This window comes from Daktulosphaira vitifoliae, unplaced genomic scaffold (assembly GCF_025091365.1).
Source record: "Daktulosphaira vitifoliae isolate Bord-2020 unplaced genomic scaffold, ASM2509136v1 Scaffold_1, whole genome shotgun sequence".
In the NCBI taxonomy this organism is placed as follows: Eukaryota; Metazoa; Arthropoda; class Insecta; order Hemiptera; family Phylloxeridae; genus Daktulosphaira; species Daktulosphaira vitifoliae.
The window spans coordinates 77527423-77553343 of record NW_026099572.1 but is presented as its reverse complement, the minus strand read 5'-3'; the positions used below and the strand labels follow the sequence as shown (position 1 = coordinate 77553343).

The following is a 25921-nucleotide window of genomic DNA, read 5'->3' as shown; positions in this document are numbered from 1 at the left end:
CTCAGGACGCCCTGCAGGTAAACGCACATTCGATCTCACGGGGAACGGACCCAAGCCGCATTACTGGCAATGTATCGTGTGTTACTGCTATAGACACATGGATTTCTGCAATAGACTGCAGCAAAAAAGTACCAGAGCGGGTGTAAAACAATACACGAACACCAGGCGCTTTTTTCTCTCCTATTTTCTCTTTGAAGTAAATCAAGTTACGGTGTGGTGTGGCAATACGACACGCATTACATGGGTTGCACCTACGTTAAGTTCCGCGTGTGCAAGACCCGCTTTATTGTTCTTCTGATCCCTAATTAATGTTTGTTTACTGGAGCTACGCCAACGTCTTAGAATCCATACGGTGGAAAAAGCCGCCAAACTTTAGTCGATTTGTCTGAAATATATGTGCTACATTACTTTTATTATATTTGCTGTACTTTCCGCAATACGCACTGATGTCATATAAGTTTTACAGTGTAGCTGTAAGTGATGTATAGTTTATAATCAAGGCTCATAACTTCTAGCATTTGCATATTTCTTTTTAAAGATTCAGGGAATACCTCCGTAAGTTATAAATTTGTTTCAGAAAACCAATAAGCTAAATACGAAATTTCATGTCGCGTACTTCGAAGTGCTGTTTGGTTATTTTGTATTTTTATTTCAGTAAGGTAGCAGAGAAAATAATATTGGATAGGTCAAAACATGTACAGTTATTTTTTTCACAAATATTTTAACGAAAAATAATTCGAGAATAAAACACGTATTTATTTCCAATCAAACAATTAGTATTATATTATACAAATATTATGTACATTTCCAGATCATATCCAAAGACTTCATTACAAAGTGATTCGTTTATCATAAATCACTCAATTGCTCGCAAAATAATTATAATATCGATAAAACATTTCTAAGCAATAAAAATTTCTCTAATTTATCAGTGACTGGGCCTAACATTGATAGTTATTAATGTTGTTTATATATATATAAGTTATTAATCCCACCCACATATAAAATATGTGGGCGGAAGAAGGAGTTTATTTATTTCTCTCTCGGTCGCGAGAGAAATAATTATATAAATAGTCATAAACCTGTGCCTCTTCCCAGTCTATATTTTTCAATCGTCATAACTTCTGAAGTATGGGTCCAAAAATTGTTATCGACTAGTCATTTTTTCTCTTGTATTCTAGATAAATATTTATGTTTAAATTTACAACAAATGATATTGATACGCTTATAAGTTATATGCTAGTTTGTAACTGATAAAAAACAAAACAATAAAAAATTGAAGTGCTCATATAAAATAATACTTTTTAATGTTATAAATTATGAGTCCTGTTTATAATTAATTGTTTAATAGTTATTTGTTTTTATTCGAAACAGTAACATAGTTAGGATTTTGTTATAGGAAAGGGATACAGAAAAAAAATGTTGCCACCCAAAACCATATCTTCATCACATAGTTGTAACATTCACGGAGAGAAATCTCCACCTTAGAGTGTTACTTCAATTTTATGAAAATATACTGAATACCCAACCTAGTACAAATTGATTAACTTCTATAAGATTGTATATAATTTCATATTTTGTTTAATTGTTCTCGATCAAAATTAATATTATTTCAACTGATTTATTTAAAGAAATATCTTTTCCACGATTTGTCAATGACGACATGCAAAACAAATAGTGCAAAATAGTTCAAATACTTTTTACTCCTAAATTCTGAGTATCATAATACTCTTGCTTTGTCGATATAATAGACAATAAAACATTTTACGGGAAAACTCGTCTGTATTTTAATATAATTGGATACTTCAATGTGATTAGTTGAGCTAGTAAGTTCACGCACATTTGCATTAGTTGAACCTAAGGGCTGAACACCTGAACTCCACAGCTGATGAAATTATAAAATAGTTTTAAAGCAACAGTGGCAATGTAAACACCAATGTGTTTATCTTGTATATTTTTTGTACCTTTTTTCATTTTGAAAGCTATTTTTTTTTGTTTATAATTTTAGTTCAACTATTTCAAATTTAGAAGAGCACATTAAACCGATCATTCAACTTAACAACATCGATTGATGAATAAAAATAAAAATGTATTTTTAATTTATAAAATAATATCTCATATTATAGTTGCTTATTTAAGACTAAATACAAACATACATTATTTTAGTATCAAGAAGTATATGAAAATAAAAAATACTTAAATAATTTTATAAATATAATTATTATTTTAAGAGAAATTTAGTGGCTAATATAAAAAGAATCACCGTGTATAGTTAAACTAATTTGTTAATAGTTTCTAAGAAAATTAGTCTATGAAAAAGTTTCAAAGTTAAGTATTTTGCTATTAAACATGGTCATTCTTTATGAAAAAGATCTTCATGAAAATTGTATTACTGCATGATAAAAATATGATATTGGAATAGGTAACAATATTTTATTTTGTGTGTCATCTCCTATGTTAAAATCTTGAGCTGCTATCGCTCCTAATACTTCGAATAATGGACAATTAAATAAAAACTAAATATTGCTTACAACTATATTATAAAATTTGTATGTACATTCTGCATTATATTGCAGATAATACAACAAATGTAATAAAAGTAATTTGGCTAATATAAACGGAGAACTCCGTACATATTCTCTAAAAAAAATACAAATAACTATTTCTCTGCCTAGTTTGAATTATTTACTTTTTTTGGTGAATTTCAAAGGTATAGTTCTTGTGTTAAAGAAAATTATATATATTTGTACATTTAATTTCCAACACCTTTAATTGTTATGACACGTTTAAATGATTCTGTGATATTCAGAAAAATTGTATTTGTTATACATTTCCAAGTGTTCACTTGGAAATCCGCTTAATGATCATTATGAGTTTAACGTGATAAAGAATATACATTGTATGTATTGGACAATTTTTTAAACTAGAAGATTAAAAACAAATCTATTGAAGCAAAAGAAAAAATGAAAAATATAGTTAACAAAAATTTAAAAAACAATATTTTACATGGTATATTTTATATCGAGAATTTATTAATTCAATAACGATAAAATTATATAAATTTTATTAAAATAACGAATAAGTTAAAATCAAATGATGATGGAATAAAAGACTTGATAAAAAATCATCGTCAGATAAAATATTATTACAAAAACCATTATTAATAATTGAAATAATAATTTTAAGAATAATTTTGTTTTAAAAATAAAGCTTTTGTAATGAGTATTCTCTATTTTTTACTTTTTAAAAATTTGGTGAATTACTTTTTATGAATGTACTTGAGAATAAAAGTCGTAATGTTTACATAGGTTTTTTGAGTGTATAATTTTAAGTCAAAATAAGTACTCATTAAGTCAATAAATTAAAAATTTACTTTCATTCGGAGTTTAAAATCATTGATTAAGTATGCAAAGCAGAAAAAAAAAATAAATGGCGTAAAAATTAATTTTTTGAGTTGATTTAAAAGTTAAAAACTTTATATATACTCTTCATTGTTTCCTTGATATTTGATAGGAACCATATGAATAATTATCGCTGTCGTTGATAATACTGTTCAGCAATATTTCATTTTCTATTCCTTCGTTTTCTTTGTCCCATGGCCACCTCCATGGAATTATCATCAATAACAAGATTTGTTTAGACAGAAAATGTCTATAAGTTTTTACTTGCAGCCACAAAACTAAATCTGTTTTAGCAGGTTCGCCGTCAATGATTGTTTACTGCTGCTGGTCAACGGTGAGTAATGGTTTTTTAACACGATCTTTCACCAAAAAGAAAAGACCCGTAGTTTTGAAGAAGTAAAGTATACTACAAGTAGGAAAAATTGTAGTTATATCTCGATTAATGAACCAAACGTTTTGGGAAATAGCATCAAAAACCATTAATATTATTGTATAGTGAGTTCAAACAAATATAAAAAACAATTTTTGACATTTCATTGGAAAAATCATAGGAATAAATGTTTTGGAGTATTTTCCGCGTATTTGTCAATTTTATACAAGACAAAATTGCGCTCTAAAGCAAATACTTTTTTCGATTTAATTTTATTTATGTTTTTACTACGAACTATGTTGTCACCCAATTTTACAATCCATTGAATATTTGTATTAATTAATATTTAAACGATCAACTTATAAATGTCTATAAAATTTTACAAAAGATTCATTTTAATATTTTTCTACAGTAGTTATACATTTTTTATGCTGATCGATTTACTAAAGTAATAGTTTAGTTTTATTAAAATGTAGCAATTCCTTTGACTTTTGAAACAATGTCTAAGTTGTCATTGAATTCACAGTAATATTTTTATACTAAGATAACCTAAGAGAGTTTTTAAATGTGCGGTAGAATATTATCTCTATTATTATCACCAGTACGGTATTATTGTTATTGCTATTGTAGCCGACCAGGACGAATCTTATTCACACTGGTTCTCAAATTAGATCAGATTTAGTTTTGTTAAAATCATTGTCAGACAGTATATGTTGATGTATATATTATATGAATAAAATCCATGTTTTGATGATGAATCGAGATTAAAGAATTTATAACCATGTTATTTAACTTTACAATTCTCGGTTTATATAAAATTTGCTTTTGTTTTAATTCGTCTAGCTTCAACTTCGCTTCGTAATTATTTTTTAATTTATAGTTATTTTTAAGCTATAAATAGTAACAATGATACTAATTATTTATTTCTAGCTAAATTTCATGTTTAACCACAATGTTCTTCATGTATTCTTGAATTTTCAGAATGATTTGATCCATTGAATCATTATTATGTTTATTATCGACCCATAAATTAAACCATTAATATCATTTAACCCTTTTCACTTACTATGCTTTCTATAAATCCGCATCTATTGTTTATTTGCCTGACATATTTAAAGCTTTGTTGTTGAATCCACGTGCTTATTATACTCGAATTATAAAATATTTAAAATAAAATGTGATGAGGACATGAAAAAAAAAAATATAAACAGAATTTTTCAGTTAATTGACTAAAATGATTGTATTTAAAATGTCAAAAAATATTTACTTATTTTTCCGATTTCACAATAATTGTACATTTTTTTTGTTATTGGTATATTGTTTTGTACTAAACAATGCACAATTTTTCACAAGAATAATGTGCCGAGTTCAAAACAGTAAATCGCGTATAAATATTCCAGCGTTTAAAACGTGATTTCTATACTTCGTCATTCACTAGCTAAATCTTTTTTTGCGATAGTCGACCTGAGGTTATCGGGTTCTGGGCCATTTACTTGTGAAGGGGATGCCGATATTCAGTCGTTATACCCAACATCAATTTCCGCCTGCAGAGCGTTTAAAATCATTTTCCATGAATATGATATAATACATCTACGAATACCGAAGAGACATATCTGTAATATATAGCATTATAATGCATCAACAGTTGTAAGTGTGGGAACGTTAATGTTTATTTGACTTGATTTAATAAATAATCCACATCTATGGATACGGATTGTTATTTTTAAATTTGTTTACTATTTCTTATTTGGTTTAAGATGTCATGTAGTATTATAGAAATTTTCAATTTTTATCATCTTATTATATAATGAAACAATAAAAAGTTAGCCAATGCTGAAGAATTACGCAACAATATCGGATTGTTATATATAACATCAAACAATATTAAATTTTCAAAAAATTTTGTTTTTATGAAAGAGCTCGATGACGTATTCTAGGAAAATTATTCGTGAAGATGAGAAACTTTCTTTAGGACATCGTGAGAATTTCAAAATGTTCTAACGATTATTGCCGCCAGCGTTTTGCGATTTAAAACCATCTTTTTTTTCATGTCCACGTGCATAGTTTTTAGTAAGATATGATTTTGCTTTGCGCATTTCAATTTTGTATAAATTTTATGTTGGTTTATGTAGTTTTAATTTTCAACACATTTAAAAATTGTATTTAATGATTATTAAGTATTCTTAGGTCTACCTGTTGTTCTAAATAATAAAGTATAATTGTGAATATATCTAAGAATTTTGTAGTTATATTATTATATTTTGAATTATTGTTTAATTTACAAGTGGGACTAATTTTTTGATAAATTGCTTTTGGAGTTATACTTTTTTACACTATACATATCGTGACCGACTTAGCCGGGTATTCTTACCAGAATCAGTAGCTTACCTGTTAGGATAGTCGAAAGGATTAACGCGACATAGGTACGTTAGGGCATTGAGTTTGGTACGGAGCCCCAGTTTGGCAAAGCCTAGTCTAGTATAATATTTAAGTTAAATTACTCTCCTTACCAACGTTTTAAATGTGTAGCGATCGAGTTTTTGAAGAAAACGTAGAGCGTTAAAACCAGGTTAGACATAAGACTTTTCACGATAGGGTTAAAATTATTTTAGCCCTTGGGAAATTCAAAGTCATGATTTTATTACAGTTTCCGCAGACTTGTAAAGATGTTAAAAAAAAAAAAAAAATGATAATAATAATACAAGTGTGACTATAGTACCGCTGGGAAAATAACTTTTTGGAGCGGTTTTTGTAGAACTGCTGAACGCTATTACAAAAAATAAAATATTTTCGAATTACTTTATATTTAAGTAAAAATGGTTTATAGATCCCGTAAAATAATTTTTTATTAAACTTAAATTGTTTTCTTTATTCATTACCATAAAAATATTATTTTTTGAAAAATAATTATTGCATAAAAGAGTATAGTGTTGAAAAATATTATTTCAAGAACAAATGTAGTATTATACATAATAATAATGTTAAATGATTAGAATAATTAGAATCCGGATTTATATGTATTTATAAGTTTAGTAACGTTGTTCTAAACATATCAACAGCCAGTACACATTCGTGTTTATAGAATAGCTTGAGAATGTTATTAAGAATTGCATGAAAACAAAGCAATGTGTTTTAATTAGGAATAAACTATTAGGGTGTTAATTCCACCCAAAACAAAAAATATTTCTACTCAACAAATTTGTACAAACATAGATCCTTTTAAAATATTTCCTATTTATTATAATATAATAACTTATATTGCTATATTGATTTGTGATTAAATATTTAGCAATTTTTAATCACGAGGTATTAACAAAATAATACATAAAACACCTTAGTTGAACTTTTCGCATAATATGGAACAAGTAAGAGATATTTACATTATTATAATTATTATTCTGTAGAATGTTCCATCATCCGTTATGGAAATATACTTGACAATGAACAACAGTTTATTAGTATAGCCATGAAAAGATGATTACGATGTATAAATGTCTGTTGTCATTAATGTTTCCAAGCAAACAGTATTAAAGGTATTTCGACTAAATTGTTTGTCGACATCCATCCATCGTGAAATTTTGCTCGGATACAAGAAAACTACATTAAATGTACCCTTTAATCTGGTACCTTTAATCAGATCGTTTCAGTCAAAATATTTAGATGAATTATTTTCAATTGTACATTTTGGATATTTATTGAAAAATTAGTTAAATTGCTATTGAACATAACTGAAGAAGTTTAAAAATTGTATTTTGAAGTAATTTATAATTATATGTGTTAATTTAGTTGGAGATACTAATTTAAAATTTAAGATTGCTGAAATTTACAAAACGATTTAGCTAGTATGCGATGCGTTCGAAAAGCGACAATTTAAGTTTGTAGTTTTGAATAATAACAGTAACATTTATCTTTTAAGTCAGACTACTTTCATTAACGACGGCAAGTCACGTCGTGGCATAACGCTTCTCGAATTAAAAATGTTTGGAAGGTGATAAGTTGATCATAGCAATTACAGAGACGTTTTATTATTGTTTAGCACATTACTTTGTTGCCTTTTCTTATTTACGACACTCTGCTTCTGCTTTTTTTATCGCATTTCAAAAGAAACTAGAGCTCCTGAAATTTAAGCCACGTAATAAATAATTCTTAGCACAACGATTTCTTGAAAATTATATTTCTCGTTTTTTTGTAAGTTATTATTCTGTTTTATCGTGACCCGGTGGGTGAATATTTACAATGAATTGTGATCGACTGTTATCCTTTTTTTATGAAATATTTAAGCTTATTGATACAAGAATAACAAATTTCAGTGCATGATAAATCATATAATTATGTAGGCTATTTGATATTATTATTTTTTGGGACCATTTCACCTTTATTTATATTCGATTATGTATAACCTACAGCAGTAAACGATATTTTTTTTAACCCTATTACAAAAAAAAAAAAAAAAAACTAAACTTTGAACCTCGATGGCTCTTTCAGTCGTTCAGCGATCGATTTCAAATTCGTCGAGCCGTTAAACCGATAATCAGTAAGGTACGACTGCACTTCTGCACAGCTACAGTAGTGTACAATAATACTGGTGCTGTAGGGCACACAAGAAAAAACTTAAGCGAAAAGTTTAGACTGCTGTTTGAATTTAATAACCGTGTTACATCGAATTCAAAAGGCGTACAGTGTAAATAACGATGCGATAACGATACCCAGAAAGTTTCACGTGGATATAATGAAACATGCATTTGATAACATTAACATATATTCGTGTTTAATTTTTTTTTAATATTCCTAAAACTTAAGAAAATTCTATAAAAGAAAAGATATTTTATGAGAAATATGCGCATACAATTTTAGTTCATTATTAATTTTCGTTTCACTAAGATTTGTCTTACGCACACAAATATACGGGCGATCGTTATACAAATTTGAGTAAAAGCTAAAAGAAAAGAGTTACGACGATATCTAATAGGTTTTTAAATTATAAACGTTGTAGTATTATTAACTAGTATTACACTGCAGTGAATAAAGCATTTCATCATATGTATAAGTAAAAATAATATTTGTACTGTTAAGGCCCATAAAAGCTTTTAAATGATGAACTGAATTGTATTTTAGGTGAAGTGTTTAGTGTTCCAGGAATTAAAAATAAAAAAATTCGAGACATTGCTCTAAATAAATTAAATATTACGATTAATTTGTTAAGTGGTTTTATTTAATTCATAATTACAATTAAGTTTTACAGTTAACGTTTAAATTAAATTTTGTCTCTTTGAATCTAGTTTATCTAATAAAAGTAAAGGACAATTGTCATATTGTGACCAATTGTTTGTTGAAATTAGAGCCAAATACTGGTATTTCGTTGAGTAAATTTTTTCTAATTTTCCAAATAATTTAATTATTGATTTTAAGCTAATAATTAATTTATGTAATATTATATGCCACCATACTTTCGAAAATGATTTTTTTTTAAATGTTTATGATGTTATAATAAGTACCAGCTATTGTGTTGAAACAATAATAAGATTATTTTTTTAAGTAATAAGAAATAAATGCAGTCACAGGGCATTTGTCATAGAAAGCAACAGTGAACGCGTAAAATTATCCGATAGATGAGACCATATCGGCAAAATGTGGTTTGTTAGATTATTCTGCCGCCCTTTAAAGTTCTGTGTATTTTAAAATGGATACAATAGGTGTGGTGTTGCTCTTTGAATCAGTGTGAAAGTAAAACAAGCGACAAGGAACCGTGAGTTTAATGAGAAAAGTTTTAATTATGGTAATATAATTATGCTAAAATAATAGTAAACTGTAACAAATTGTATATAATATAATTAAAAATATAATTCTTTGTACAATTAATTATCAAATTTTTCATAATTCTTTAAGTTAGCAGTATACGTATTTGTCGACAATAACTGCGAGTCATTTAAATAAACGAATAATGCATATTTTATAGTAACCTAATTGTTGTACACTTGGTTAATTAAAATTCAAAACCATCCAGGAATCGAGAGTTGAAACTTACTTTAATGTTTAAAGGAATCCGAAATTATAAACTGGAACTCTCTTCGATATCATCTTATTTTTTTAGTAAACACAATATTTTTAACCAGGAAACTACATTAAAATGTATAGTTAAATATCTTATGAATTTTATCTATACAAATGATTAAATATTTAAATATGAGTTTTTAAATACTTAACTCATCATAATTATTTTAATGACAGTTTAATTAGTCTTTGTTAATTATATACATAGTAAGTATAAAAATATCATTGGTAAATAACACGATTTTTTCACTTAAAACCTTAAATGGTCATTGTTTTTGAACCGATCCTCGTTTACAAAAGGTAGAGAAGATTTTTGTTGTACCATAAGATAAGAGCTTATGGGTTAATTTGCAGCGACCCTTTTTTTTTAAACATAAAACTAAAGCTATCATTTGTGTTTATTTTCTACTCGTTTGAGGAGTAGGAAGAAAAGGACGTGGAAATGTTAAATCGAGCTTATTATCATAACGCGTACAGTATAGAAATGCACAATAAGGGGAGAAAAGAGATCATGTATAACAAAGCCCTCTAGGATTTTTCAATGACTTTCCAAATGCTAATTATAATAAATTTAAATAAAGCTTTTGCCAAATTCGTATAATACTATTATAATGAATATAATTTCGTATTATTTATTTTACTGAACGAGCTGGTTTATTTTTAATTTCATTTTCTCAATAAAAATATTTATTATCCAAACTTTTTTGTACTAAATATCTAAATCTAAATAGCGGTGAAAATAATAACTTAACGTGAATGATGGAATCATACTGCATAAGTTAAATATAAAAAGTTAAATTCCATTATTATTGTTATGAGGATACAACATATTTATTTTCACCAGTCCACGAGAAAATCCTGTTAAATATTAAATAAATTTAAATAATATCATATTTAAAATTAATGTTTCTCTTTTATTTTTTATGGTAAGATTAAAAAAAAATCTAAATTATTTATATCAATAACACTTAAATAAATATACAAAATGCGATCGATAAAATAAAAATTGGGAGAAATTATTTATCCTAAATATTAACTAAGGATTTTTACTGTCTCGTTACATTTTACTTATAACGATTGATTTAAGAAAAAAATGAAAACGAAAAAAAAACTTTAAAAGAAAAAAAATATCACATTATAAAAGTCCCTTACAAGCGATGGACTTTAATCCCATTCCTATCCGATAAATAAAAACCATTAAAAAACATATGAAGCGGTGAACTAGAAGGGCTGAATAATTTCCTGTCGAACCATTGCTTTTGTTCTAATAAACCACACGTTTATAAAAAGTTTAAGCCTTTTTATAGAATAATTCGAAAAGATTTTTTTAACTTGTTTCTATATTATTCTTCGGTAAAAACACATAACAAAAAAAACATACATTCATTTGATTTGGATTCAAATTGTTAATGTTCAAAGAAATGTCAACATTTCTTATCCTAACGAAAAAAATATAGTACTTATTGTTGTAACTATTTATAGTATTTTATAGATAATATCATCGTTATAAAAAAGTATACTTTTTGTATAGTTATTTTTTATACTTTCTCCGCATCTGTTTTGCGTCACAGCTGTACTCATTTATTCAATCAAAAATGCTAATAGATTCACTACACATTGTCCGGTTAAATTTAATAATTCATAGAAAATAAAACTTTTACAGTAAATTAAATGTTTTATATTATTAATTTGAAATGAAACACTAAAAAACTATTAAAAATATTTAATTATTTTTTTTATAAATTAAATTATTAATAAGAAGACATTATTTTAATTATACTTTATTTAAAAAAAAAATTGTTTTTATTATACCTAAATGAAATGAATACATGCAAATTTTACATTATTTAAGTAAAATAAAATAATATACCAAAATGATTGATCTTGATGATATTAAGGTTGTTATTATTCAATAAATTTAAATGCATAGAAAGTGTTTATATCATGGTGTTAAAAATTTTAAACCAGAGTTCATTTGAATTGGTGATAAAGTTTTAATTTTTCTTTGTGAATTTAAAAACACTACTTGAATAATATTAGATATTTTTGGAGTTAACAAATAAATAACGCATAAAATATAAATACAATAAAATTTTATTTCTCTTAATCATTTTCTATAAAATAATAATAATAAAAAAATGAATTTACAGTCTAATTATTTGTATAAGAATCATTGATATTCGCGTAATGTTCAGTTATTATAGCACATTTTTACGAGGTATCTCTTTTCTTCATTGCACATTTAATTTAAATTTATAACACTGAATTTAGCAGATAAATTAATTTTAAATAATTTATCATAGAGTCATTAACTTCAACTCGGTTTATAAAACGATAAAGTAGTATATCCACTAGAGAAGAAGCTATTTGTATACCGTTGGTTAAGCATTTGGGCGAGGAAAAATTTATTATTTCATTACAGCACCGTTTCCGGCTGTGGCTTTCGTGTTATTTTTATGTTCTAAAGGTTAAGCTACGGAAAAAAGGTGGTTTCAATGTTTTTTTGCTTGCCAACTGGGTAAAAAATAATTAACAGTAACATCACTAACGCTAGTGGTGTTCTTAATTAATGTAGGTCCATCGCTTTCTTATCTATGAAATGTTTAATAGAGGGTTCATACCAAGCCAACATTTTATACTACACATAAATTGAGGCATTTTTAATTTCTATAAACTCACTCTAGTAATAATGAAGAAGTAAAATACTTTTCTTATTTTGCATACATTAACATTTTGTATATTTACTGTGCATTCAGACTTACTTGTGTTTAATATGATTTTTATTGAATTTTGTACTCGTTTTATTTTACCGTATTCACGGAGAAAATAATTATTTTTTCATAAATTATTTCTTTGTAATAACTAAACTTTTTCGCAATAATTCTTCCAGAATCAATGATGTCAGCTTTCGCTCGGCTAAATTATCGAGGAAACCAATAAATGTTAGCATAGAAACAAATAATAGCAGAAAGTAATTTTTCCCATGGTACAGTTTTTATATCTATAATAGTAATCTAAAAGCATGAGCAATGAATACGGAAATACAATTTAAGAACAGATGTTACTTGGAAAAATGTGACGGTTGTATGAAACTGATTGACTTGTTTGAAACAGCGTCTGTCTCCGATTTAACTGTTTTTATTACTTACTTGTTTTTACATATATTTTATTTTATTATTATTCCTTTTTTATGCTTTACAAAATCGTGTATCTATGAACAAATATTTAGTTCATTTATCAAGAACAAAATTAGTTGTACAATCAATTCTAATTTCGATTTGTCTGAGTCTGAATCGATTATTTTTTCTGACTAAAACAGTTATGTAATAAACATAAAAAATAAACTATTATAAAAAACTAAAGTATAAAAAAATTTATGGCAAAAATTAATAAAGGAATTCATTTAATACAACATCGAAACTCATGATTATTTTTGTAAATATTATTATTGCGGTGAAACCAATTGGAAGTTATAAATTATTTATTTTCCTATTGTTGATTTATACATATTTTGAAACATTTCTTCCAAAAATAAGTTTTATTATACTTCCTCTTCGATTAGATCGATAATTAATTATTTTTGTTAATTAAATTTCAAATGGTTATCAAAAACCTGATTCCAGGAATATTTCTGTGAAAATATTTGTCAAATTAATTTGAAAACTAAATTAGAGAACCAAAGTTAGATTAAATATAAGTGTATTGTACATATGTGTAACATTTAAAAGACTGACGTAGATCATCTGGGTAGCAAGTAGTTTTTTTTTAATGTGCATATAAATATGATATAGAAGATGATAAAATATTCTATTCAAAGTTACTAACCCAGAAGAAGCGTCTGGTAACAAGAGAAAAACTTTTTGGGTATTTTGAGGGGTACGACAAAGGATTTTTCAAGACGTCATCAGCCCAAGGGAAAGCACGTTTTATGATTATTTCCTTATTTTGAGTACACTTACACACAAGGATATGTATACATATTTATCAAAATACTTGGTTTTTAACCCTTCGTCTTCTCTGAACGAGTATACAAAACGCAGGCAAATAATAAAATGACAAACTATACTGTTTGTGTATGTGTGTGTGTCATATTAGTACATGTCATTATTATTTAGTTTGACAAAAAATACAGAGATGGCAAAGGGAAAACTAATAAAATGTTATACGACATTCCAAATGATTTTAGTGTCAATAAAATTGCGACTGAAACTATACACCAATGCTGTATGCAGTAATGACGTCAACATGACGAATAATTTTATATGTAATAGCAATAATTTTACATCGTTATGAAAAATATTTATCTACAAAAAGATAAACGAAGTTGTTTAATCTGTTCAACAAAAGTATTTTCGAAATTACATGGCATATTTATACCATGTATGTTATGATTCTAACATAATTATTTCATCTCATTAGTTTTTTCGATCTTATACATACTAATAATGATTGGATATAAGTATTAGCGGAAAAGGTGGGCTAGAGAGGGTTTTAAAATTTACACTTTGTGTTTCAAACAAATTATACTTATTGTTAAATAATGCATGTTTTACTTAAAATGAAAATTAGTTTATCACATAAAAATATTTTTGTCTATAAAATATTATCTCGTTTCGCTACTGATTATTAAATGTAAACTATGACGGTTAATCATATTAGATGATAATGTCGATAACAGCGCTATGGATTAATGTTGTGGGAAATAATCAAATTTGAGGCTATCTAATGTATTTGCACGGAAAAATAGGAATACAATGGTTAGGTTGCAGTACTACGTTGTACCTTATCATGTGCTGCATTGTGAGAACGGAAAGCTCCGTAGCACGTGTGCGTTATACTGATAGTGGGGTTTAATAATAAAGTCGTTAAAGTTGCAATCCAGCTATCCAAACAGCTCGAAGAAATAATATATATTTCAAGGATGTTATGATAAAATCGCGTGTGAACCGTCAGCTGTTTGTCTAATTCAACGAAAACAGCTACAATAAACATTAGGTTAAATTAATTACAATTTGTTGCTAAACACACTTAAGTGTTTAATTTATTCGTTTATTATGATATTTATTTATCATGAAATTTCGGGTTGTTGAATCCTTTATTAACCTAAACTGTTATTGAACAAAAGTAAAATTTCTTCAAAAACTCTAAGAAAAAACACAGCAATTAACGGCTTAATTTTGTTTGAATGAACTCTACTTGCTTTAATCAGGGCAAACATTGTTATAAAAAATAAGATAAACAATAAAACACCAAAGTTATTTTTGTTGGGACATTTCGCTTCGTTAGTTCAAAGTTCATGAATTCAAGCCTTTTAACTTTTCAGTTTAATAGCTACTCTTTTTTGTTGTCGAAACAAAAAAAAAAACACACAAATTGAATTTATTACGGTAATTGATATACAAAGAAGTAATAGCCTTTATAAATATTTTGCATTAATTTCTTAATAAAAGAACACTTTCCAATGGTATTAAAAAGTGTTATTTTTCTTTTTTTTTTAAGACTATTCAAATTAAACTATGTATTTAAATTAATTTTAATTGAATTTAAGCTGTGTTTATTGAAAAATGTTAATAATTTTTAAAATTTGACCATGGTTAATATGATAGTTTGAAAAAACAGATTCGTCCTGAGGGGAGTGTCATATATCCATTCAGTAGAAACGTAACCAAGAGGGGTACAGGGATCATCACTCCTTCCTACAGCAATATTTATCTCTAAAATGAAGTGATGAGTAAAGAAAACCGCCACTGATATTCGGCAATATTTTATTGTTACAGTTCACAATTTTTTGACATATAGAGGTTACTACTAAAAAGAGTAACACAATTTAAAAAAACTCAATTCAATCTGGAAAATAATTATTCATATCCCATGTTTTTAACTTTAAAACATGCAGAAATCTAGGTAAGAGTGGTTAGAATTCATTCTTTGTCTTTATTAATTTATAGTATATAAAATTGAACTTCATTTATATGAGTTAAAAAGTATATGCTAATTAACCTAAATGTCAATGAACTGTAAATTGTCTAATCGTAATATTATAAATTTTTAGCGTTTAGAAGCTTTTAATTACTGGGTCTCTTATGATGATATAGACAATTTTCTATTTCTAATAATTAAGTAAAAATAATTTGAATGGACATACTGAAATTTTTACTTAGCTATAAAAATTTGTAACAGTCCGTAAAAAAATATCGACCTACTTTATTATGCAATATGGAACATGATAAAATACAATTTTATAACACATGCTTCTATGAATAACAAATTATTAATATTTATAATTTTAATTGGTAATTTACTATCACTCATATTGTTTGACTCCTTATCTAACTATATTTTTAGAACACAATTTATATTATTTGATATGTTTCATAATTGTTTAGTCAGCGTAAATTAAAATGTAAGCATTACCATAGTGAACTTGCGAAAATATTAATTGAATTTTGGTTTAATCTGTATCAAATACGACCAAGGGATTAAAAATTATACGAAAATCTTTTAAGTGTATTGCTGTATATATTATACGGCTTTATAACATTATTCAACAATAATTTATATTTTACTTTTCTCAATTGAATTAAATGTTTTACTTTTGAAAGAGACGAGCATTCTTGTAACATGATGTGTATAAGCAATTTAATAGTTGTTAAAGTAATACGATACGAATACTACACCACATCAAATTATATCGCAAATGTTACCAGGAAAATTTTAATTGGAAATATTCAGAAGCGGCCTTATAAGCTTAGCTGTACATACATGTACTGTAGTTGGTAATTTGATATTTTCCAGCCGCCTAGACACAATCGATTTATACTTGCTGATATCCTTCGTTGTATTATTCTAAGGTTAATTGAACTTTGAACGTCAATAGAACAAGTAGAAAGTTCCTTGTTCATCCAAGTGACTATATTAAATGGTAATAATAAGTATGGTATTTTTATTTTTAATGTAGAAATTTGATGAGCAATAATTAAATAAAATTTATTACATTAAATTGTTCATACTATATAATTTTAATCCGAGTTTTAAAATATATATTTTAATTAGATTGATATCACTTTATATATACTCCTTCAAATGTAGTGATAAAATACTTTTTGGAAATCAATTGTACTTTCATTTTTATTGTGGCCATATAAGTTGAACAATTTTTGCGTAAGCTGTCACAAGTACAAAGAAATTTATAATAGTAAAGTGTTCATTATTATGCTTAATATTTACACCTCACTTTTATGAGATGATATTCTGAGAAAAATTCAGAAATCAAAAAATTTCAGTTAAATAAATAAAGTATTTTATTTAAACATTTAATATAAAATATAAGAAAAATAATATAACTAAAGTTTATTTACAGTATGAGATACATTAACAAATGATTTTTGAATTAATTTCCATATGAAAATTTAGACTATATTGAATACAAAAAATCATAGTGATTAATTATTCTTGAGATATTTTTTTTCTTAACAATTTCTTATTGTTTTTCATTGAATTGTATTTTATTTTATAGTGTGAATTCGCACATGTAGTTCTAAAATCTGTTCTTTTTTAATTATATTGATACACATTACCTATTACTCTTGAAATTAAAGAGTCAATTCAAAACACTTTCTATGATGATTACAATGCAGGATCTCCAACACATTATGGTAAAACTTTATGAATAAATGTTTTAATATCCTCCAATTCCTGTAACGATAAATTTATTGAGTATTTTGAAACTACTAAATTAATTCTGTCTGCTATTAGACCAACATTTATTTTAAAAATCATATTTAATATTTTTTACCTACTTGTTTATTCACGCGGTGCTGCAAACCTTCATATGTGATAAATTCAATGTTTGATACAAAGTCGTTTAATATAACGGAAGTTTTTTGGCCCCATCTATACGGTATTACTGGATCGTCTGTTCCGTGGCATTGGAGGATTGGTGTTTTTTGGTTATTTGTTGCTGCCTGCGTATTAAAAATATTATATAAATTGCGAAAAAAAAATTAAATGATTATATTAAATAAAACATACATCAGGGAAACTTCGATGTAGAGGTATCCAAGTAGACATTAATAAGATTCCAGCCAAGGGTTTATGATAAGTCAGTGCGGCATATAAAGCTAATGCTCCACCCTGTGAAAATCCTCCAATCAAAATTTTTTTCGACGGAATTCTTGTTTTAGATAGTTCATCATCTAATAAATCATGGACCTTGTCTACCGCTCGAAGAATAGCTGATTCATCTTCAATAGAACTTTCGTCTAATGAGGCAATGTTAAACCACGCGGGTATAGCATATCCTTTGTTTAAGTCCAATGGTATTTTGCTCCTTAAGAAAATACTTTCAGTTAAAATTTTGTTTTTTAATTAAAATAGATTATAAACTTGATTTGAAATCAAAGTAATTTGTAAAACAGAGATTAAAAATTTCGTAATAAGAATATAAAAAATATCAGTCTCTTTGATTGATTGACTTTGTGTTCTATCATCATATGATTTTTTGTTTATAAAAACGGACAACTAGTAAAAAAATGAACTTACGCTGAAGGGCAAATAATTTTTGTATGTGGCTTGCGTATTTCCGTAAACAAATTTGACCAATTATTGCTGCCAAACAAAATCAAAGCAGTTATTTGTAACATTATAACAGATCATTCAAATAACGAAATTGTAATTATTAATATTATTTTTAATTACCCAGATTCGCCAAGACCGTGGAAAAAGATAATCTAAAAGAAAAATAATAATAAATTATTCAGATGAAAATTAATAATAACATTATATTATTCAGTCAATTGTTTATTAAAATAAAAGTGAGTAATTTATTATTAGTCATTGGTGCATTACATAATTCAAATATTACAAATTAATTAAAAAGTTAAAGCAACATTTATCAATGGAAAATATTAGATTATCTGTTAAAATTATCTTTAATTATTCCTATTATTTTATTTTACTGATAAAATTATAAACATGAGTCATTTATACTTCTTTGATTGTATATTTAATTTAATTGCAATACTTGATGTCTGTATTGACATTGGGAGAGCCACAGAGGGTAATTGGCGCTGTTGGATTTGACTTCATGTGTACTAAAAAATATCACTTGAGACACAATCCTAGTCATAGTATTCAAATTTCTGCAACTCATGAAGTGATAATCTAGTTATCAACCCTTCATAATTAAACTCAATAAAAAACTAATTTGGTTTCCATAAAATTTTAAGCAACACAAAAATTAAACGTTGGTATATAATCATACATTTTGTAATAATATTAATTGGTATACTAAAAAATAATTCAATAGGTGAATTTCTTGATAGCATACTACTTAAGAGATATTTAATTCAAAAATTTAATTAGAAAAAAAATTGTATATAAGTAATAACTAAGGCTAGGAATTATATGCATTTATAAATTTTGTTTGAGTCACTTTGAAGGATCCCAAGTTTATGGAACTTTTTCATAGGAATGACAAAATTCGTTTCAAAAAAGAATAAATGCCCCTTACAGCTCCAAAGTTTTAATTTTAATAATAAAAAATTACTAAGCTTATATGTCAATTAATAAATATTTGTATTGGCTGATGGTGTGTTTAAAATAACATAAAAAATTCATAAATTTCCTAGTGTTCGTAATAACCATTACAGCTGGGTTGTTAGAAAGCTTGTTTTAAAAAATCCTTTTCATAATAAATTAAAATTTTGTAAAAATTTCCCATAAAATCAATGTAAATTTTAAAATTTCAGTTATTTTAAATTTTAAAATCCTATCATACAGTCTTCTTGATAAAAATAATAATTGGCCATATTCTATTTATATTTTAAATATTAGAGCTAGTATTTAAAATAGTTAAACAAGTTTTAAGAATTGTTAATTACAGAATATAGTATCTTATATTATGATATAGATCGACGATATATTGATCTATATCATTAGATCTTAATATTTAATTCATAAACAGGTATCATTACTTACTGTGGCTGAATGTTTAGCTGATGGTTGTACAGTAATATAGTCATAAGCCATAGTTATTAATTGAAAAATAATTAATTAAATATTTTAAAATTTAAATTCTGAATGTAATTGAACATATCACTTCAAAGAGTATACAACAATGTTTCAAAATAAACACAACGATCTACAGTTTTATTTAAAATAATTGACTTATTAATTTGACCTTAGATATAATTGTACGACCGATGAGATAGTTCTCTGCATTCCACTTATTTATTTACTTTTGTTTTATAATGAAAATAATGAAATAATATTGTATTATATTATAATTTATTTGTTCTTATACTAACAAGTTTTTCTTCACTGTAGAATTATTTAAAATAAATTCATACATTATTTTGAGTATAAATTAGTTTAATTTAAATCAAATGATAAAGCTTGTGAAAATTTATTATTAACTTCCACAAAAAAAAAAAATTAATCAAATTATAACTTTATTTTTATTTGACCAATATTAGTAAAATAAGGGAATTTCTATTAGTTGACTGAATTATCCATTTATCTGTTCAAAAGAAGCATTAGCGGATAAACAAAAACGTATAAAGAATCATTAACCAAGTATAAAAAATACTGTCATTATTGATTTGGTTCGTTATGTACGTTATTTGTACTTACAAAACAGTGGTACATTCATCTTACTTATGCAAACCTTCTTTCAGCTGATCCCTGTAAAGTATAAGGAGACTTGTGTATTAAAACTAACTACAAAAGACTTCACTCGTGAGTATAACAACGAATGAATTTGTTGTGAAAAGCGTGACCGCTGGAAAAGTATAAAGTTGATTTGACCCGTGTGAATGGGATCACTGCCAATGTTTTTCAGTCCAAGACTTATTCGTTGAACGAAAAGTTTCTTAGAAACCGAGGAAAAGTTCAGAGACCGTTTTCTTTATACAACTGTTACTTAAAATAATATTTCAGTTCCATTAGCTAGATAAAACTGAAGTTGAATATTCTGAACGGTATCTAAATCGTACCAATGAAAATTGTTTATTATGGTGGTAATAACTGCTTTAAGTTAGGTTATATATATATTTTTCATTGAGATTCTTCAATTTCTATGCACAAAATCAAATTGAAATCCTATTGAAACCCTTATTCAGTATTTTTATGCAACTTTAACGTTTCAATTATACTCCAAAGAACAATTTTATAGAAGTTTGTTTGTACTTCTTATAGCATATTTTTGGTTGTTTAATTTATAAGAAAAACATTACTTCTACACGTAAATATTTTTTAATCGAAAATTGTTTTTTTATCTTAACAAACAATTATTAATTAAAAAAAAAAATCAACTGACATAAGAAAAACTAAATAACAAAAAAACATTAAAGCATAACATATATAATTATTTTTGTTGAGCTAATAGTTATTTAGTGTATAAAAAATCCAGCATAGTGGGGACATAAATGATGTATAGATGATATTTGACAATGATTTACATAATAATTATAATAAAAAATGATCAGATCTTAAATTTCCCAATAACTTATAATTCTATAATTTTAAAATTGTATAGTAAAAAAATACATTGTTGGAGTCTTTTCAAAAATAGAGTTGAAAAAATTTTTTTTTACATACATGGGAAGTTAGTTTTAAACCCTATTTTTCCTTAAGTTTTTCAATGAATTTTCACAAAAAGCATACCAAAAAAATATCATTATCCATTATTCATGAACATTTCACTATTATATATGTATTTATATTTTATTAAAAAAAAGTTATAGCAGTTTTTAAATGCAGAAAAAAATGCAATTTCTTATGATATTGAAATGTTCAGTTTTTTTTTAATTTCTAAAATTGAGAGATTTTGTTTGGTGATAATTTGTTCAACTAAATTGTAATTAGATTCTTTTTCGCATTTATGATTAAAATCAGTTTAGTGAGAGCTGAAAATTTTCATGGACAAACATAAAAATAAGCACTTCATGGTAAAATCAATATTTTAACTTCTCAGCTTCGTTGCGAAGCTAAAAGTCTTTTTTTAGTATTCAATAAAATATTTAGATTAATTCGTTTAGAATTTATTTCGAGTTAAAAGGTGTTAAGCTTGAAATCTTTAATTTTATTGTCATTGTCAGTATCTACCGAGAAAACAGTAATTATGATAATGTCAGTAAAATGTTTCCATAGTTCATTTTGGAAACGGAAAATTCAGGATACTTTGAAAAAGATTAATTATGCAATAATATTACTGGAGAAAGTTTGTATAAAGGGTTTGGTCTTGACATTTTTTCATAAGTTTTGTTACTCAACTAAAATATCAAGCTTTTAGACTAGACTGTCCCCTTATTAATATAAAATGCACAGTTGTTCCGATATACACCATTTAAATTTAACACGTTTTTATTAGTTTATACATTTAGTTTTCGTTAACTAAAAATACTCTTCTATAAATGTATGTTAAAATAAGTTACAGAATAGCTTTTGTAAGACAAATTAATATTGATTTAATTAAAATAAATTTTAAAATAATATTTATTGCTGAATAATTTCCTTACATAAAAAGATGATTAAAAAGTTAAAATATTGTAATTATAAGAAAACTTAATTGATAAATTAAATGTAATTAAATTGATACTAGTAATAATGTAATTTAATAAAATTATAACCAGCAAGAATGAAAGAGTAGGCTTGTAAGATAATAGAGTAATTAATTATTTACATTTACATTATATTTATTTAGATTACTTAAAAAGTCAAAGTAAAGGTCATATAAAAATAAATGAACTTAGTGGCTAGCATTTATGTTTAAAAAAACAAATATATATATTATTTCGATGCAAGTATAATGCAAATATTGCTATCAATTTATTTTTAGTTGTGAACGAGTAGTCGATATTATATGTTTTTCTTCAACTTTATATTATCTGAGAATTTTTCAACTAATTATAATATTTAATAAAACACAATTTGCCTTAGTATGAAAGTTATTTTTGTGCAAACTACTGGGTCAGTAAGAATTGGATAGGTTTTTTTCGTCATAGTAAAACTGTTGGTTTTTATTAAATATTTCACTACTACTTAAAAACTCAAAACTCCAAAATGTTAAAAATATTTACCATTTAAAATAATACTTGGAAATCAAAATTAACACATTAAATTGTTATTATTCTTTTCTTTTGCCTTTCTACCAAATATTTAGGATCTTATTTATTATCTTGAATAAAACTCGGTCTACACATCCTTTTCTACACCTGTCACTCAAAATTTATTTTTTAATCTCAATTCATTACATTTTTGGTTTTTCAATATCCTATTTCCCTCTTAAAATATCTAAATCGATTCTCTCATATTCATCTATTAATGATGTCAGGTCAATTTAAATAGCTGATAGTTAAAAAACCTTAATGTAAATAATTTAACTGTTAATTAAACATTTTTAGTTTATATTTATTATTTAAATTTTATGTTTCAGCCGTGCTATTATTAACAATCCAGATGTGACAAGAGGAACTCCATTGACTGAGATTTGGACAAACGATTTTTGGGGTACTCCTATAGGTTCCACAAACTCTCATGGTTCTTATCGGCCTTTATGTGTAGCTTCATTTCGGTTAAACTATTGGGCTGGAGGCTTAGACCCTAAAGGTTACCATGTAGCCAACTTATTACTTCACTGCGTAATTACGTACCTAGTACATTTATTATATCGGACACTGCTGCCCGGACGATGGGGTTCTTCAGCAGCTGCAGCTTTGTTTGCTGTGCACCCTGTACATGTCGAAGCGATTGCAGGCATAGTAGGCAGAGCCGATTTGCTGGCATCCCTTTTTTATCTGATCTCGTTCCTATGCTATATAGCACACGTTCGACACCGTGATCGAACACATGACCGTCGACAAGTATGCTGCGGTGCCGGATGTCATCGTAAAACATATAGACTCAGATCGGCTGTTGGCACTGTTTTTGCTGCCTTGGGACTAGGTACCTGTTCAAGCGATCTGGATGGACTACCGGGAGCTGTCACTGAGTGTTGTGCAGTTCGAGAATGGGCTTGCTTGATAGCCACAATATTAATGGCAGCATCTTCGATGCTGGCCAAAGAAACTGGACTAACTGTGCTGGCTGTATGTGCAGCTTACGACCTGCTTTACGCTTATAAAACCTCTAATAAGGTGAGATTTAATTTTACTTTATAAATAGATAAACTTAATCTGTTTATCTAAAAAAATAAAATTATTGTTTAAGTTCAATAAGAATATGCTATTTTGTAACCTAAAAGTGACCTATGATGGGTTGTTAAATACGTATTTTCAAATAGTTCCTTTAAAAAGGTTTTTAAAGTACTCCAAATTTTTTATTTACTAATTAGGAAATCATCAAAAATGATGAATAAATGGAAAGTGAGATTCCACTGAAACTTAAAAATATTTAATTGGTTGAATTTTTCTTTTTAAAAGATAGTTTCCTATAATTAGGTGAGGAATTAAGATGCAATATTGTAAAAATGGGCTTATATTGTGCATGATGAACAACATTAAATTGTATAGCTAATCAACAGGAACTGAACCGTATGTGGGTTATGATGATAGATAAGGATTGGAGAACGAAGGTGGTCGAGAGTTTTAAGGGTCAAATGGTTTAGTTTGAAATTGAAAAAGTTACAACAGAAAGGTTTTTCAATAGAAAATTGAAATTGCTTAAGCAAACTGATTTTCCCAAAGAGAAAACTCAAGTACTTGATACGGAACTTTTTTAAACTTTTAGACCCATGAGTTTTTTCTACTTTATAAATGTTATGTCTTACCGAGCTATATTTTTTTTATATAAGTCAATTAAAAAAAAACATTACATTTTTCTTTGAGCCTTTAGATTTAGAGTGTATTTTATGCAAATAAATTCATATCGGTATTCTTTGCATTAAAAATATAATTAGTCTATTCATTACTTTTTTTAATTAAAAAAATAAATATTAATTCTGAAATAATTGTGTATATTTACATATATTTTTGTTAGTTACGATAAAAAAAAAAAGTTATAAATTAATCTCTTCAAAGTAAAGTATAAGAATTTTTTTTTCAATCAATAAAAAAAGCATTGATAACTACATTATAGATTTAATGATCCCAATCAAAAATTATTCATAAATGTAAAATTTCAAGAAAATTTTTAATAAATTTATGAAAATACTCTACTTCAAAAGTCAGAATTTTTGAAATGGTTGGATTATTTCACTAGAAGGGAGGAATAAATTACTATCGTTAAATGTAACATGTTATAACTACAATTTTCAGTATGTTTGACTCACTAGTGTGAATCTAGTGACACAAATATGACACTATAAATGATAAGATAAGTCGTTGTGTATAGTGCACAGGAATAACAGTCTTCAAAAGTGTCAATTTATGGCACACTAGGGAACATAGGAATATTTTATTGTGTTTCTTTTGTGCGTTTAAGTATATAGGTTATAGTTAGTGGTTAAAAAAGCCAAAATATTTTTCTGTGCATTTTTTTATTATTACCTACGTTTTATTATTATTATTATTCAATGTCAAAGCCCACAGGTGAAATTTTGAATGTCAATAGATAAAAAGTAATGTTAGATTGGCAAATGATTTTATTGGCAGTTAAACGAGATATTATTGGGTCAGAAATCGTAATGTTTTTGTTTTTTCGACAGCAAAATAATAACAATAAAGTAAAGCTTTTCTTTTTTTAGCCGTTTTCTCGTTACTTGTTTATTTAATCCAAGGGGGCAAAATAGTTTGGACATTTGCTTTTTAAAAAATGCTTTTCTTTGTATAATCCCATATTCCTATTAATGTTTCAAATAAATGAATTAACATTTTTTACTATACACAGTGGAACATATGCTTACTTATGTATAACTTACAAGTCCTATAAGTTATGATTTAATTAACATTTCATTTTTTAAATAATAATATATTAGATTTAAACTACGTTAAAATCATATTATTATTTTTTTTTTTTAATAACTAATTTTTTTTTTATATATATAGCTAGTTTACAACAATTTCCTTGGAAAAATAATTAATAGTTAGAAAACAATTTTAAGACGAATAATTATAGAGTTACAGGCATTTTGATACATAGAGTGGGTATGTAGTGTAGGTGG

General features: G+C 26.2%; 2 protein-coding genes across 5 annotated transcripts in view; one reads left to right on the top strand and one right to left on the bottom strand.

Moving 5' to 3' along the window:
* LOC126895917 (protein O-mannosyl-transferase TMTC2-like) overlaps positions 1 to 25921 on the top strand; it is a 124537-nt gene that overhangs the window by 21350 nt on the left and 77266 nt on the right. The window contains exons 1-2 of one of the 2 annotated variants that reach the window (XM_050668245.1): positions 22654 to 22791; positions 23258 to 23957. In XM_050668245.1, the coding sequence (XP_050524202.1) occupies positions 22763 to 22791; positions 23258 to 23957 (729 nt within the window). In that variant the 5' untranslated portion in view covers positions 22654 to 22762. Of the gene's footprint in view, positions 1 to 22653; positions 22792 to 23257; positions 23958 to 25921 lie in introns of those variants that run through there. The other variant, XM_050668243.1, reaches the window with a different exon arrangement.
* On the bottom strand, positions 17164 to 19954 carry LOC126895921 (acyl-protein thioesterase 2-like). Of its 3 annotated transcripts, none has more exons than XM_050668256.1 (6): positions 18845 to 18986; positions 18520 to 18551; positions 18364 to 18429; positions 17854 to 18151; positions 17618 to 17786; positions 17164 to 17517 (listed from the first exon to the last, which is right to left on the bottom strand). In XM_050668256.1, the coding sequence occupies exons 1-6, from the start codon at positions 18971 to 18973 to the stop codon at positions 17501 to 17503; spliced, it is 711 nt and encodes a 236-aa protein (XP_050524213.1). In that variant the 5' UTR covers positions 18974 to 18986; the 3' UTR covers positions 17164 to 17500. The 3 variants fall into 3 exon arrangements, with proteins under 3 accessions (XP_050524213.1, XP_050524212.1, XP_050524214.1); XM_050668255.1 differs by having other exon boundaries at positions 17166 to 17517; positions 17622 to 17786; positions 18845 to 18971; XM_050668257.1 differs by lacking the exon at positions 18845 to 18986 and adding an exon at positions 19801 to 19954 and having other exon boundaries at positions 17167 to 17517; positions 17622 to 17786.